The sequence below is a fragment of the Heterocephalus glaber genome, unplaced genomic scaffold (assembly GCF_053883595.1).
Source record: "Heterocephalus glaber isolate CG9 unplaced genomic scaffold, H.glaber_assembly_v1.0 deba00001428, whole genome shotgun sequence".
Classification (NCBI taxonomy): Eukaryota; Metazoa; Chordata; class Mammalia; order Rodentia; family Bathyergidae; genus Heterocephalus; species Heterocephalus glaber.
In genome coordinates, this window is record NW_028258293.1 from 32,387,449 (window position 1) to 32,404,413 (window position 16,965).

At 41.3% G+C, this 16,965-nt stretch overlaps 1 protein-coding gene and 1 pseudogene across 3 annotated transcripts in view; both read right to left on the reverse strand.

Annotated features, from left to right (window-relative positions):
- The window catches only part of Ints4 (integrator complex subunit 4), a 117,066-nt gene that overhangs the window by 11,769 nt on the left and 88,332 nt on the right, over window positions 1-16,965 (reverse strand). For 2 of the 3 annotated variants that reach the window (XM_087211337.1, XM_087211339.1), the window contains exons 19-22: window positions 13,137-13,196; window positions 10,702-10,861; window positions 10,351-10,494; window positions 1-121 (exon numbers count right to left, since the gene is read on the reverse strand). In XM_087211337.1, coding sequence (XP_087067463.1) covers window positions 1-121; window positions 10,351-10,494; window positions 10,702-10,861; window positions 13,137-13,196 — 485 coding nt within the window. The remainder of the gene's footprint in view (window positions 122-10,350; window positions 10,495-10,701; window positions 10,862-13,136; window positions 13,197-16,965) is intronic. The other variant, XM_087211340.1, reaches the window with a different exon arrangement.
- LOC147828067 (U2 spliceosomal RNA) lies at window positions 14,134-14,351 on the reverse strand (annotated as a pseudogene).

Sequence of the window (16,965 nt, forward strand, 5' to 3'; positions counted from 1 at the left end):
CTGTCCAGGCAGTATGAGAGAGGTACACCTGAGTGATGAGACGGTGGCGCCCTAGGCCAGGATTCCGGAAGTCTGCTGGCTTGGGGTGGATCATCTGAGCCTGGCCATCTGGATATAAGATCTGAGAGGGGACAGGAAGGAGGAAGAATAGAAGAGGTAAGAAAATGGTACTGGCATCTACTTTGAACCCTAAAATAAAAACAGACATGACACCACCTTCATGAAAGACTGTTCCTTGAGGGGATGGAGAGATTGTAAGATATCTATAAACCCTCTGCGCCAGAACCAAGCAGTAAATGTTTCCTGATAATTAAGTACAAGAACAGGTAAAAACAGTAACTCTGACTGTGAAAACCCTCCCAAGCACCCCACCAGAATGACCTTTCCTTTGCTCTGAATCATGTCAGTGCCCAGCATCCATCACCAAACAGCATGTATTCGGAGTTTTTTTGTACTAGGTTTTTAATTTTCTGTACTAGGTTTTTTGTTTTTGTTTTTTTTTCTTGGTACCAGGGATCAAACTCGGAACCTTGTGCTTGCAAAGCAGGTGGTGGAACAACTGACCTAAATCCCAGGCCCTGTACTAGGTTTTAAGCAGCTGGGAAAACATTAATCTGTCTTTCTACAGAGCATTCAGTGAAGGGTCTGCTCAAATCACTGGCCAGTCTTCACATCTCACAAACTGCCACAAATTCTTTCCTCAGCATCTCAAGGGCCTGCCAGTTACCTGTGTAGAGGGCCTGACACATGACCCAGAATACAGATGAAGCAGTGGAACAAATGAAGCTGATCATAGGGCCAGTCCAGACCTGCTATATGCAAATATACTGATAAGGGCTTGGCAAGGAGGTACACAGTTCTTTCACCTTTGAAATTCAGGGAGGCCTGTCTTTGCCACCTTGCCCCATAATCATCTTTTCTCTCTCCTCGGGTCTCTCTCCTCAATTCTTCCCTTTCTTGTATTTTAACTGAAGAGATAGGATCGCACTGTGTTGCACAAGCTGGAAGTCACTGGCACGATCCCACAACTGACACTCAGCAAGGACACTCCACCGGCAAAGTGCACTGCAGCCCTGACCTCCTGGGTGCATCCTCTCAAGTGGCCAGCACTACAGGCCAATGTGCCTGGCTGCCCTTCGTCCAGCTGTTTTTCCTCACTTTTTTTCCAGGCTATGTGCCCCCAAAGCAACTAGAGCAGAAAGAAGCTGGAGCCCCAGCCTCCTGATTCTTGTTATCTTTAAAGACAAGTACATGGGCTTCGTTTTTCAGAAAGGAGGCCAGAGGAGGGCTGACTAGAGATGAGCATGGGAAAGAAAATGACCGAGACAGCAGAACTTCCCATCACTCTCCACAACACTGCTGGTGGTGAAGAGCCTCGACTCTTCTGTGAGATAGGTGCTGGGATGCTATCTGTTTTCCTTGACTGCTGCCAGGAAGGGAGTGAAGAAATCTACAGCCCAAGTAGGTCAGGGGAAGAAAATGGCCAGTATGAATTATATTCTAAATTTCAGAACAATTACAAAAATAACCTCTCTCTCTCTCTCCTCTCTCTCTCCTGAAGTTCTTAAGATTGAACCCAGGGTGTGGCTTCTGGATTTCAAGACAAAGATTCCAGAATGATTAAGAAAATGAATCTTGGAGAGATTGTGTAAGTTGCCCACGACCCTATTATTTGTAAGAAACAGAATGAAGATTTAATCTTAAGTCGCGCACAAGACGCCGAATCACCCCACTGCAGACAGGCAGGTCTGTGCACGCCCTACCGAGGTCCCGAGTCATGGAGACGATGCCGAATCACCCCGCTGCAGACAGACAGCCACCTGGTTCCACACTACAAAGACGCAGAGGACACCAGACCACCAGACCAAGGTACTGACTCCCGCTGCTCCCGGCCCAGAGGTAGGGGCTTCTGAGCCACCGTCCAACTGCTCCTGGTCCAGAGGAAGGGGCTTCCAGGCCACCATCCCTCCCAGTGCTCCCAGCCCACAGAAAAGGGCTTTTGGGTAACCATCCCTACCGCTGCTCCCGGCCCCTGTCCCACCTCTACCAGCTCAGAGGAGGTAATCCGTGAAAGCGCTAACAACGCCCCGCCCCAGTCGAAATGAGAAAACACGTAAATAAGTCTCAAAACCAGACTTCCAGATCACCTACAGCAACCCCAAAGGGAAATGAGATGGAACACTCTGATACTCAACCACCTGGACCCACTGAACTGGCAACATAAGGGGATCTGGACAAAATGAAATCAGAAATAATTTCTCAGATAACAGGAGAAATTGTGCCCCTAGTGCAAGACATGATTAATAAATCTAGAGAGGAGCTCAGGAACATGATGGAATCCCAACATAAGAAAAAAATGGAATCCATAAAACAGATACAAATACATTTCCAGGACATGAAAAACGCCATTGAAAGTCTACACAGCAGAATGAGCCAATGTGAGGACAGAATTTCAGATATAGAAGAGAAGATTGCAATTAGTGACCAGGAAAAGAAAAATTGCTTCAAAATTATAAGGGAACATGAGAAATCAATCCAGCAGCTGCTAGATGATGCAAAGAAGAATAAAATAAGACTGATTGGGCTCAATGAAGAAACAGGAGAGAGTGGAGATGACATAAAAAATCTCTTCACAGAAATAATGGCAGAAAACTTCCCAAGCAGGGGAAAAGAGCTTGACATACAGATAAGTGAGGCATATAGGACTCCAAATAGCCTTGATCAAAAAAAATCTACACATAGGCATATAATTGTTAAGATTCCAGAAACACAACAGAAGAACAAAGTTCTCCAAGCAGTTAAAGAAACGAATCACATACAAAGGAAAGCCCATCAGAATCACAGCAGACTTCTCAATGCAAAACCTCAAGGAAAGAAGACCTTGGAGTGATGTATTCCAAGCCCTAAAGGAAAACAGCCTCCAACCCAGACTGATGTACCCTGTAAAACTATCTTTCAAAGTTGATGGAGAAATAAGATACTTTCATGACAAAAAGCACCTTAGGAACTTCGTGAATACCAAACCAGCACTCCAAAGAATTTTACACAATATCCTAGGAACAGACATTGAAGATCACAACCCCAGGAAGCAAAGCAGAATGAACCCATCTGGCATGACAAGAAATTAAATGTAAAGGGGGAGAACCCAACAAAAAGAAAAAGTCATGGCAATGACAAGTCAATACGTTTCAGTTATAACCATCAATGTTAATGGTCTCAATTCACCAATCAAAAGAAATAGACTGGCAGAATGGGTCAAGAAGCAAAATCCAACAATATGCTGCATACAAGAAACACACTTCATTCAAAAGGAAACTCATACACTGAAAGTTAGAGGGTGGAAAACAATATTCCATGTGACAGGAACCCGAAAAAAAGCAGGAATAGCTATCCTCTTTGCAGATCAAGTAGATTTCAAACCAACACTGATTAAGAGAGATGAAGAAGGACACTACATCCTTGTAAAGGGAACAATCCAACAGGAAGATATGACAATCATAAATATCTATGCACCAATCACTAGTGTACCCAACTATATAAAACAAATACTAACGGACATGAAAAGTCATATATGCATTAATACAATTGTAGTGGGGGACCTCAACACCCCAGTGTCACAAATAGATAGATCAACTAGACTAAAAATAAGTAATGAAGTTCGAGAACTCAACTGAACTTTTGAACAAATGAACTTAACAGATGTTTACACAGTCTTCCACCCCACAATATCAGAATACACATTCTTCTCAGCTGCACATGGGTCATTCTCCAAAAGAGACCACATACTCACACATAGAACATGTTTAAGTAAGTGCAAAGGAATTGAAGTTATCCCCTGTATAGTATCAGACCATAGTGCGATGAAATTGGAGATCCATAGAAAAAGAAACTCAAAAAAACTTCATAAACACGTGGAAATTGAACAACACACTTCTGAATAACCAATGGGTCACAGAGGAAATTAAAGAAGAAATCAGACAGTTCCTTCAATTAAATCACAATGACAGTACAACATATTGGAATCTATGGGACACAATGAAAGCAGTCTTACGAGGGAAATTCATAGCAGTGAATACGCATATTAGGAAAACAGAACAAGCCCAATTAAACAACCTGATGCTGAACCTCAAGATTCTAGAAAAAGAAGAGCAGGACAACCCCACAGCTCATACAAGCGAGGAAATTATAAAGATCAGAGGAGAAATCAATGCAATGGAGACTAAGAGAACGATACAAAAAAATCAATGAAGCCAAGAGTTGGTTCTTCAAAAGAATCAACAAAATTGACAAACCCTTAGCCAACCTTATCAGAAAAAGGAAAGAAAAGGCCCAAATCCATGCAATTAGGAATGAAAAGGGTGAAATGACAACAGACCCAGCAGAAATCCAGAGGATCATCAATACCTACTTCCAGAACCTATATGCCAATAAGATGGACAACACGGAAGAAATGGACAGATTCCTAGATATATATGAATTACCAAAGTTGAACGAAGAAGACCTAAAAATTCTGAACAACCCAATATCAACCAATGAAATTGAAAATGTAATTCAAAACTTATCAACTAAGAAAAGCCTGGGCCCTGATGGCTTCACTGCTGAATTCTACAAGACATTTAGAGAGGAACTGCTGCCACTACTGTTGAAACTCTTCAATGAAATTGAAAGGGAAGCAATACTCTCAAATTCATTCCTGGAACCAAGCATCACCTTGATCCCCAAAGCAGACAAAGACCCAACCAAAAAGGAGAACTATAGGACAATCTCACTAATGAACATAGATGCAAAAATCCTTAATAAAACAATGCCAAACAGAATACAGAAGATCATCAAGAAGATCATACACCCCGATCAAGTGGGATTCAACCCAGGGATGCAGGGATGGTTCAATATACGAAAATCAATCAATGTAATACACTTTATCAATAGAGCCAAGGACAAAAAACATATGTTATCTCCATAGACGCAGAAAGAGCATTTGACAAAATCCAACATACATTTATGATAAAAACCCTACAAAAAATTGGAACAGATGGTCTCTACCTCAAACTGATAGAAGCCATCTATGAAAAACCAACAGCCAATATCCTACTAAATGGTCAAAAACTGAAATCCTTCACACTCAAATCAGGAACAAGACAAGGATGTCCACTATCACCACTCTTGTTCAATATAGTTCTGGAAACATTAGCCATGACAATTAGACAAGAGAAAGAAATAAAAGGAATAAAAATAAGTAATGAAGAAGTCAAATTGTCATTATTTGCAGATGACATGATACTCTATATAGAAGACCCCAAGAACTCCACCAAAAATCTTCTAGACTTAATAACCAAATTCAGTCAAGTAGCTGGCTACAAGGTCAACACACAAAAATCAATAGCTTTCCTCTACACCAATGACAGACTCACTGAGAGAGAAATAGGGCAAATAATTCCTTTCACAATAGCACCCAAAAAACTGAAATACCTAGGAATCAACCTAACAAAAGAAATCAAAGACCTCTTCTCTGAAAACTATGGCACTCTGAAAAGAGAGATTGAAGATGATATCAGAAAATGGACAGACATCCCCGGCTCCTGGGTAGGAAGGATTAATATAGTGAAAATGGCAATACTTCCAAAACTGCTATATAGATTTAATGCAATTCCAATTGAGATCCCAGCAGCATACTTCATAGACCTAGAGAAAACAATCCAAAAACTCATTTGGTACAAGAAGAGAACCAGAATAGCAAAAGCAATTCTAGGTAACAGAGACATGGCAGCGAGTATCACAGTCCCCAACCTGCAACTATACTACAAAGCTACTGTGATAAAAACAGCATGGTACTGGCAAAGAAACAGACTTGAGGACCAGTGGAACAGATTAGAAGATTCAGAAACAATGCAAGACACACTCAGCCATCTCATCTTCGATAAAGGAGCCAAACACCCTCACTGGAGAAAAGCCTCTTTAATAAATGGTGCTGGAAAATTTGGGCTTCAACTTGCCTAAGATTAAAACTAGACCTGTATCTCTCACCATGCTCTAAACTAAAATCAAAATAGATTAAAGATCTAAATATTAAAATAGAAACTCTGAACCAGTTGGAACAGAGGTTAGGCAGAACCCTTGAAGACATCAGTGTAGGAAAAGATTTTATGAACAAAACCTCAGTTGCCCGTGATCTAGCAAAAACAATCAACAAGTGGGATCTCTTCTTATTAAAAGGCTTCTGCACAGCAAGAGAAACCACCAGCAGTGTGAAGAGACAATCCACAATGTGGGAAAAAATCTTCACCTGCTCTTCCTCAAAGGTCTACTATCTCCAATCTATAAAGAACTTAAAAAGATCAGACCTCCCAAATTTAAAGACCCAATCCAAAAATGGGCATCAGAAATGAACAGACATTTCTCAGACAAAGAAGTAGAAATAGCAAATAAATACATGAAAAAATGTTCAACGTCACTGGTCATTCGAGAGATGCAAATGAAAACAATGCTGAGATTCCACTTCACTCCAGAAAGAATGGCTGCTATCATGAAATCAACCAATAACAAATGCTGGTGGGGCTGTGGGGAAAGAGGAACCCTGCTCCACTGCTGGTGGGAGTGTAGACTGATGCAACCACTGTGGAAATCAGTATGGAGATACCTCAAAGAACTAGGACTGGAAGTCCCATTTGACCCCGCTATTCCACTGCTAGGGATCTTCCCCAAAGAATTAAAAGAATCATACCACAGTGATATATGTGCGCCCATGTTCACAGCAGCACAGTTTGTAATAGCTAAAACTTGGAAACAGCCCAAATGCCCATCAACTGGAGACTGGATAAAGAAAATGTGGTTTTTTTATAAAATGGAGTTCTACTCAGCCATAAAAAATGAGAAATTAGAGACATTTATAGCTAAGTGGATGCACATTGAGGCGATATTCTTAACTGAAATAAATAGGACACACATGTATAAATACCGAATAGTTTCTCTCATGTGAGAAACTGAAAGTGTAAATAAGGACTAAATGTATAATAGGTAATGTGAAATAGGAAGAAAAGGGGCAAAGGGGAAGGAAGTGGGAACGCTAGGGGAAAGGATAGAAGGGAATGGGATTAATATGAGAAAATGGAAAAATGGAAACAAAATCTTTGTAAATAGGGAGGAATGGAGGGGTTGAAGGCATCGCTGGGCAAGGGTGAAAAACAAGAACCAAGAGAGACTATGTAAAGGTGCAAATTTCCAATGATGAATGTCATTATATTGTATACCTAAAATGTACCAATGATTAGAATGAATAATCGATAATGTAAAATAGGAAGAAAAGGTCCAAAGGGGTAGTGGGAGGCACAGGGGAAAGGAAAGAAGGGAAAGGAAAAATGCTGAGAAATGGAAAAAATGGAAATAAAGTCTTTGTAAATAGGGAAGGGTGGAGGGCATGAAGGGAGGGCTAGGAATGGGGAAAAAATAAGAACCAAGATGCATTATGTAAAGGTACAATTCCCAATGAGAAATGTAATTGTGTTGTATACCTACAATGTACCAATGAAAGAATTTAATTTAAAAAAAAAAAAGACTGAACCCAGGGCCTTATCACTGAGCTACATCTTCAGCCCTTTTTTGTATTTTATTTTGAGACAAGGTCTCAGTAAGTCACTAAATTGCCCAGGCTTAGCATGAACTTGAGATCCTCCTGCCTCTGCCTCCTAGTGTGCTGGCATTACAGCGTGCACCAACACATTCAGCAACATCTCCTCTTATAATCAAGTACAATACCTGCTTTAGGCTAACAAGTATTACTGAAGTTCCTGAAAGGTTTGCATTAAAGAACAGATACATATCATCTTTACAGAGTATACTCTCCAAGGCACGCTGACTACTACATTCTGGTACCCAAAGCAGTGGCCAGGACAGATGTCCTCAGGCCGGGTGGCTGGAGAACATTTTCAGAGCACTGTAGCCTCCTCAATTCAGGGCACTGAGGGCCCTGGCTCAGACTTATACATGCAAACGGTTTTCCTGTGCAGAAAGTAGAGGAGCTTCAGAGACAAAAGCTAAGGACAGAGCCTGGCAGATGACCCATAATAATCTGCCCACAAACTCATTTATGTTCAGGTCATCAGGGAACTTTCTGTCAGGAACGGTGTCAAACAGTGGTGTTCAGAATCACTGACTGCCCATTGGACTCACCTATGCCTCTTAAAAACAGTATGGGTACACAGCCAGGGATTTAGCTCAGTGGTTCCACCACCTGCCTCACAAGCTAATGACCCGAGCACGATCTCCGGTACCAAACAAAGCAAAACAGAACAGTCTGGGTACAGCTGATTTAATCAGTATGGGTTGCAGTTGGTGGATTAGTACCTTTTATTTGTTTTCTGTTGTTGTTTTGAGTTTTTGTCTTGTTTTATTTTGAGACAGCCTCCCTATGTAGTTCAAGGTGGCCTTGAACTCACTGTGTAGCCTATGCTGGCCTCGAACTCTTGGCAATCCTCCTGCCTCAGCCTCCTGTGTGCTGGGATTACAGGTGTATGCCACCACACCCAGCTCTCATCAGTACTTTTTAATGTGTATGGGTAATTCAAAAGTGCAGCTAGAGTGCGAAAACCATAAATATGAGGGAAAACAAGGCAAAACAAAAACTGCAGTACAACTTCATAGCTAGCTCAGAATGAGCTCCCTGTTGGTCTCATGATTTGTAATCATTCCTGCTGGGAGGGCAGAGTCGATCTTATACTGTCACCACAGCCAGAAGTACCATATTCAAAGCCTAATGCATATCCTTACCTCCTCCTGGAAGCTTTCCCTGACTGCTCCATTTTTCTGTCCTCTGATTATACTCACCACCAGTCCTCACATCTCTGCTTTTACATGTCGAGAATATTTCCTTTTTCCCTTCTTCTTTCCTCTATTCTTCCTTTCAAATCCCACGCAGGCACCAGCATCTCCACAAAGCCTTTCCTTCAGCTCCACCACAATACTCTCAACTCATCCTATGTATGTGCATTCACTGAACTTCTGTGCCATAACTGCCTGTCCAATGAAACTGAGCACCTTGAGTGTGAGACCTGTGACATACTTACTTTGACAACTGCAGCAATTAGCATGTGCAACAGAGTAAGCTCTAAGGCACATGAATGAACACAAGGATGGCTGGCTGGATGGGTGGAGCCCAACTGCAGGCTTTCTGAATTGAATCTACAGCATCTCTCATATGGCTCTATATCTATCTAACTTGGGAAAAAATACTTCACAGTCATCTCTTTTTCCCATCCGTAAATTTGGGGTTTTTTTGTACCAGGGATTGAACTCGGGACCTTGTGCTTGTGAGGCAAGCACCAGAACCACTGAGCTAAATCCCCGGGCCCCATCCATAAATTTTTCTTTCCAGTTGAGCCACTTATGACCTGGAAGAGTCTTATTACAATTTTGTATAATAACAGATCAAGCCATGCTGATGTGGTGGCGCATGCCTGTGATTCCAGCACTTGAGAGGCTGAAGCAGCAGGATCATTGCAAATTCAAGGCCAGCTTAAAATACATAGCAAGATGCTATCTCAAAAAACAAAAGGTCAAGGGCCTGGACGTGGTGGTACATGCCTGTAATCCTTGCTACCAAGGAGGTGAGGGAGGAGGATCACAAGTTCAAGGACAGCCTGGACAACTTGGCAAGCTCCTTTCTCAAAATAAAAATGTAAAAGTCTGGAGATATATAACTTGCCAATAGAGCACTGTCTAACAGGTCTTAGACCATGAGTTCAATCCCCAGTACCAAAAAAAAAAATCAAGTCCTTTTTTTCCCCGTTTTTAAGATGGAGCCGGTGGTAATTGTAATCCCTGCACTCAAGAGGCTGAGGTAGGTGGGTTGCGAGTTTGACACCAGCATGGGCTACATAGTGAGTTCAAGGCCAACCTGAACTACATAGCAAGACCCTGTGTCAAAAAAAAAACAACTAGATGGATTCTTGCTATGTTGCCCAGATTGGTCTTAAATTCCTGGGCTCAAGTGATCCTCCCACTTCAGTCTCCTAAATACAGGGCCTATAGGCACAAGCCACCACAGCCAAATCTTTATTTTTTTTCCTCCCAATGATAAGGATGAAATCTTAAGCCTTCCATTATAAGAACAGAATGTCAGTGAACCCATTCTGGACATTCATTTCAATTCAAGTATTCCCATTTGTCAGCTGTAGAATCTGAGGCTTAAAGTCTAACTTGTTCCTCGGGGTAGAGCTGGCTCAGTAACAGAGCTGGGCTTTAAGCCCATGTTCTTTACCAGAGGCTCGTCTCTTCTTCTCTCTTCCCAGTTTCAGGCCCTCAGGCAGAGATTTCAGGGAACATCTAAAAGTTGTGGGAAAACAAACTCCAACCAACCTGGACCTTCACAGTGCTCTGAGGATCCTGCACATGTTCAAGGGTTGCATCGACATCCAGAGCCACCACCAACCCAGATGTGAATCGCAAAGGGTTGTCCGACTCGCCTGCTGGTTCAATGATGGTGGCTGAGGCTTTGTGGATCTGTAAGCAAGGAAATACAATGGTCCTAAACCTAGGTCAAGCTTAGGCAACGAAACATAACCTTTGCTCTTCGGTCTTCTTATTGAAAGGGTGGGGGCATGTGAGAGACAACCACAGGGAGGGCCCGCACCCAGCTGCTCCACTGACCATGGCAGTTTTCACTGTCTGGGCAGATTTGGCCTGGAGGGGTACAACATAGACCCTGACCTGCTCTGGAAGAGGAAGGTGCAGGAAGGCACTCTGCCGCAGCATGGTCTGGAGAATTTTGACCACTTCTGCAGGTTTGGATGCCATGAGTCGGGGCATAAGGTCAAGGAGTTTGTCCACAAAGCTGTCTTGTAACTGGGGTAAATCAGCGATGAAACACCTGAAAGAACAAACAGAAGCACCTGACTATCCAATCATTCCACAGACTGAGCCCTAGACACCTGCCAAGCCCTGAAGTAGGAGGAGCGTGGGAGGTTCGTGACTGAGACACACAGACACCCAGATTTTATGATGTAGTGACATGCTCATCAGAAGAGACTTGGTTACTGAATAACCACTCTGTTCCAGACGTGCCCAAGTGGTTTAAATGATCTTATTTTGTTTTTTTTGTTTTTGGTACCAGGGATTGAACTCGGGTCCCTGTGCTTGCGCAGCAGGCGGCAAAACCACTGAGCTAAATGGAGCAACCCTGTCCCTTGATAGAATTTGCGTTTTCTTCTTAGAGATTAATTTATTTTACAACTATGTTTTTATGACCTATCAAGTATCAAGTACCATTCTGGATACGAGATACATAATAGTAAACAAAGGAGAAGAACTATCTTAATGGAGTTTCTATTCAAGCAGTAAGAACACTGAGATTCAAACAGGATGATGGTGCACTGAGGCTCAGAAAACCAAGTAACTTATTCCCAGCTCAGCCCGATTTCACATTACTGTGCTTTGTGGAACACAACAATAAGAAAAAAGACTTCATTGCAGAACTGATACCTGCTCAGACCTCAGAGGTTAAATTAATAAAGAATATGTGGTTCTAGTTAACAACATGTGAGGAACTTTGGCAACTCAGAGTTGTCACTTTTCAAAAAAGCCTCTCCAACTCAACTGTATAAAAACAAACTATTTTAAAGAATCTAAAACTAAAAGTAGCCGCCGGGAATGGTGACGCATGCCTATAACCCCAACACTCAGAAGGCTGAGGCAGGAGGATCATCACGAATTCATGGCCAGCCTGAACTATATAGTAAGACCTTGTTTCCAAAAACCAAACCAAAACAAACAAACAAACAAACAAAACCCCTAAAAGTAAAGCATGGACTTATTTCACATTTAAAGCCAGTATCCAACAGGGCCAAGCTAGAATGGTACCCTTTGCTAGAGAGCATCCTCTGCTGGTAAAGACTGGTAATGCAACTAAGCCCTACGGGAAGCTATCATCACCACATGAAAAAACGAGAAATATAGGGTTGTAAAAACCTCAGGTTTGGTATGTTCAAGAGGGCAGCAGCAACAGGTTGAAGAAATAATTAATTAAGTCCCTTAAAATCCTATACTGCCAGCACACCACAAGTAACTACTTGAACTCCCAATTTTCCAATTCTACTACATGTTTTGGGGGTTTTTGTTTTTTGTTTTTTTGGTCTTTTTGAGACTGAATTTCACTATGCAGTTCAGGCTGCCCTTGAACTCACTGTGTAGCCCAGGTTGGCCTCCAACTCACAGTGATCTTCCTTCCTCAACCTCCCAAGTGCTGGGATTAGAAGCAAGCACCATCACATCCAGACTTCTAATACATGTTTGTTTTTTTGTTTTTGTTTTTTTTGGTACGGGGATTGAACTCAGGTCCTTATGCTTGCCAGACAACCGGCAGAACCACTGAGGTAAATCCCTGGCCCCAAAATGAATTTGTGAATCCTTAATTTTTTTTTTGGTACCGGGGATTGAACTCAGGTCCTTGCACTTGCGCAGCAGGCAGCGAAACCACTGAGCTAAGTCCCCAGCCCTCTAATACATGTTTTAATTGGTTCATTTCATATAGAATGCTGAAAAATCATTTATCCTACAGAATAAAACACATCCAGAATTATGGGACAATTATTTACAGACTGTAGAGAAATATAAATATTTAGGAACAGTGATGAAAAACCTGATCTTTAAAAAAACTGATCTTTCAATTGTGATCTTTCAATTGAAAAAATTGTGATCTTTCAGCTAAAGGGTCGAGCCAGGCATGGTGGCACACGTGTGTAATCCCAGAACTCAGGAGTCTGAAGGGGGAGAATCGCTGAGAATTCGACATCAGCCTGAGCTACAAAGTGAGTCCAAGGGCAGCCCAAACTACATCATGAGACCCTGTCTCAAAAAAACAAGCCAAAACGAAAAAGGCTGCCAAGTTTTCATGATACTTACTTTTTCTGGCCCAGCTGAGTGCTAAATCCAAACAATTTCAAATGTTTTAATTGTTCAGTTGTGTGCGTAGTTTTGAAGCTCAGACATTTACACCATTTAAGAAATTCAGAGCACAGTGACACAGATGATAACTTAGCTGCGTGGGCAAAACCAAGTAATTTGGCTTGCAATCACTTTTGGTGCCTGTTAAGTTATTCTCTGCATAACCACAAGTTAATAAGTCAAAAGGTTTATTAAATACTTACCTCTGAAAAAAGTCTACTTCCTGTAAAAATTTTTCACACATCCCAAATAAAGGGTCAACTCTGTATAAAAGAAATGCAAAATAAAATAATAAGTAACTTGCTTGTGAAATCTATGAACTAAGGAGTGGGGATGAGAATTTCCAGAACCCTGAGTCTTCAGAAAAGAAGAATGTGTATATGACACTATACAATGATAACTCAGAGAAATAGGGGACTCCTGATGGACCCGGGGAAAGTGTCTGTCAGGATCCCAAGACCCAATTAAACCACTGCAGTGCACATCATGCTCAAGAAACATTCAAAATCAAAGATCATCACAGGCCACACTTGGCACTGCACTCATTAAGGAGTACAGTGTCAAGACCTTTCTACAAGAGTCCTTGCAGCAGTCTCCAGAGCTATTCCAGAGCTTTGATCCTGCAGCTGACAGCCTGAGTGCAAGGAGATGAGATGTGTATCAGGCAAGTGTGGACACCATCCTACCTTAGAAGCCTCACAACCCATAGGTGACAATGTGGGCATAGCTTCCAGGATCCTCACAACAGATACGTCCACTGCATTCAATGAAGCCAAAAACTATGGGGTCTATATCACGAAATTGTAGTTCCTTTATACTTACTTCAGTCTAGATGCAATATACTCAGAAATAATGCTTTTTATAGAGGTATGACCTACTAACACAGTGGGCACTGTCAGGCTTCCAGGAAACAGAACTAAAAAGTATGTCCTTTCAGTAAAATGTACACCTAAATTATCCAGGTGGCATGTTGAGCCAATGTCTCCACGGCTTTGTGCATTTTCTTTTTATTTCTTTTTTTTTCTTTTATGTAATTTTGTGTGTACCTTCCCATCTATTTCCATTAATGTATTACTCATTGGAGACATTAAGTTTTAGTCAAGTAAAAAAGATAAAAACTCTTTATATAATAATATGTAACTGAATGGTGTCAAAGTTCTTAACCTGCTTTAGCCTTTCTATTAAAATGTACACTTGTACGAGAGTAGGAACTTTGTATTCCTAATATTTCCTGGCACAAGCAACATTTAATAAATATTAGTTGAATCAATAAATAAAAGGAAAATGGCAGTTGGAAACCTACTCTACAAGCAACATTCATTTGAACTGTTTTCCCAAAAAGAGGCAGCATTTGAAATTGTCTTGTGATACAGTACCAGATACTACACTTGATCTTAGCCAAAAGGCCAAGAAGCGATGTGACACAGTACCAGAAAGGGAACTGAAATTTGACAGTAAGATTAATCTACTAAAGAGTGAGAAGGTTGGAAGGAAGAAGTCCAGTCAAGCAAGGGGACCAAAGAAAGCAATTTGGCTAAGCAGTGACATTTTCTGGTCTGCTTATGAAGCCCCACTTTGGAGAGCTTCCAAGCAGTGAAATACAAAATGATCCGGAAACTCTCTCCAAACCTCAGCGAGTAGCGCGTGGCTGTAATCCCAGCACTCAGGAGTCTGACACAGCAGGATCGTAACAAGTTCAAGGCCAGCCTGGGCTACATAATGAGTTCAAGGCCAGCCTGGGCTACATCATGAGTTCAAGGCCAGACCGAACTACATAGCCAGACCCTGTCTCAAAAAAACAAAAAAGGGCTGGGGATTTAGCTCAGTGGTTCCTGCTCCTGCCTTGCAAGCACAAGGTCCCAAGTTCAATCCCTGGTACCAAAAAAACCAAACCAAAACAAAACAAAACAAAAAAAAACAAAAACACACACACAACCCAGAGCAGAGAGCCTCCACTATAGCATGAAGTACATGGCATGTAAAGTAGACCTCTACTGCTGAGAATCCCCACTTTTCCCTTAAAGTGAGGAAAGAAAGTAATGAGAGAAGCTCAGCAGCTGAATCAAATACTGACATACAACTGTTGGGAAGTCTGCACCAATTACAAATTTAAAACAGTCTAGATTTCCATTTCTAATTATGCAAAGACAATAGCAAATAACTAAGTGTTAGAAAAGAAAATAAGGGGCAACAAAGGAGGCCAAGCAGCCCTCAATATGATAAAGTCAAGGCAAGAAAGCACAGTAAGCTGTTAAAAATATAATCTATTAAAGATCTAAATATTAAAATAGAAACTCTGAACCAGTTGGAACAGAGGTTAGGTAGAACCCTTGAAGACATCAGTGTAGGAAAAGATTTCATGAACAAAACCTCAGTTGCCCGTGAACTAGCACAAACAATCAACAAATGGGATCTCTTCGTATTAAAAAGCTTCTGCACAGCAAGAGAAACCACCAGCAGTGTGAAGAGACAATCCACAATGTGGGAAAAAATCTTCACCTGCTCTTCCTCAGACAAAGGTCTACTATCTCCAATCTATAAAGACCTTAAAAAGATCAGACCTCCCAAATTTAAAGACCCAGTCAGAAAATGGGAATCTGAAAGGAACAGACATTTCTCAGACAAAGAAGTAGAAATAGCAAATAAATACATGAAAAAATGTTCAACGTCACTGGTCATTCGAGAGATGCAAATGAAAACAATGCTGAGATTCCACTTCACTCCAGAAAGAATGGCTGCTATCATGAAATCAACCAATAACAAATGCTGGTGGGGCTGTGGGGAAAGAGGAACCCTGCTCCACTGCTGGTGGGAGTGTAGACTGATGCAACCACTGTGGAAATCAGTATGGAGATACCTCAAAGAACTAGGACTGGAAGTCCCATTTGACCCCGCTATTCCATTGCTAGGGATCTTCCCCAAAGAATTAAAAGAATCATACCACAGTGATATATGTGCGCCCATGTTCACAGCAGCACAGTTTGTAATAGCTAAAACTTGGAAACAGCCCAAATGCCCATCAACTGGAGACTGGATAAAGAAAATGTGGTTTTTTTATAAAATGGAGTTCTACTCAGCCATAAAAAATGAGAAATTAGAGACATTTATAGCTAAGTGGATGCACATTGAGGCGATATTCTTAACTGAAATAAATAGGACACACATGTATAAATACCGAATAGTTTCTCTCATGTGAGAAACTGAAAGTGTAAATAAGGACTAAATGTATAATAGGTAATGTGAAATAGGAAGAAAAGGGGCAAAGGGGAAGGAAGTGGGGACGCTAGGGGAAAGGATAGAAGGGAATGGGATTAATATGAGAAAATGGAAAAATGGAAACAAAATCTTTGTAAATAGGGAGGAATGGAGGGGTTGAAGGCATCGCTGGGCAAGGGTGAAAAACAAGAACCAAGAGAGACTATGTAAAGGTGCAAATTTCCAATGATGAATGTCATTATATTGTATACCTAAAATGTACCAATGATTAGAATGAATAATCGATAATGTAAAATAGGAAGAAAAGGTCCAAAGGGGTAAGGGTAGTGGGAGGCACAGGGGAAAGGAAAGAAGGCAAAGGAAAAAATGATGAGAAATGGAAAAAATGGAAATAAAGTCTTTGTAAATAGGGAAGGGTGGAGGGCGTGAAGGGAGGGCTAGGAATGGGTAAAAATAAGAACCAAGATGCATTATATAAAGGTACAATTCCCAATGAGAAATGTAATTGTGTTGCATACCTACAATGTACCAATAAAAGGATTTAATACAAAAAAAAAAAAATATATATATATATATATATATATAAAATCTATGATGGATGTGGTGGTACATGCCTGTAATCCCAGCTACTTGGTGGGCTGACATAGGAGGAACAAGTTGCCTAGGCAACTTAGTGAGACCCTGTCTCAAAATAGCAGGTTTTAGGGCCAGGGATTTAGCTCAGTGGCACCCTGCCTGCCTTGCAAGCACAAGTTCCTAAGTTCAATCCCTGGTACAAAAAAAAAAACAGCACTTTTTAAATGGGGTGGAGGTGTA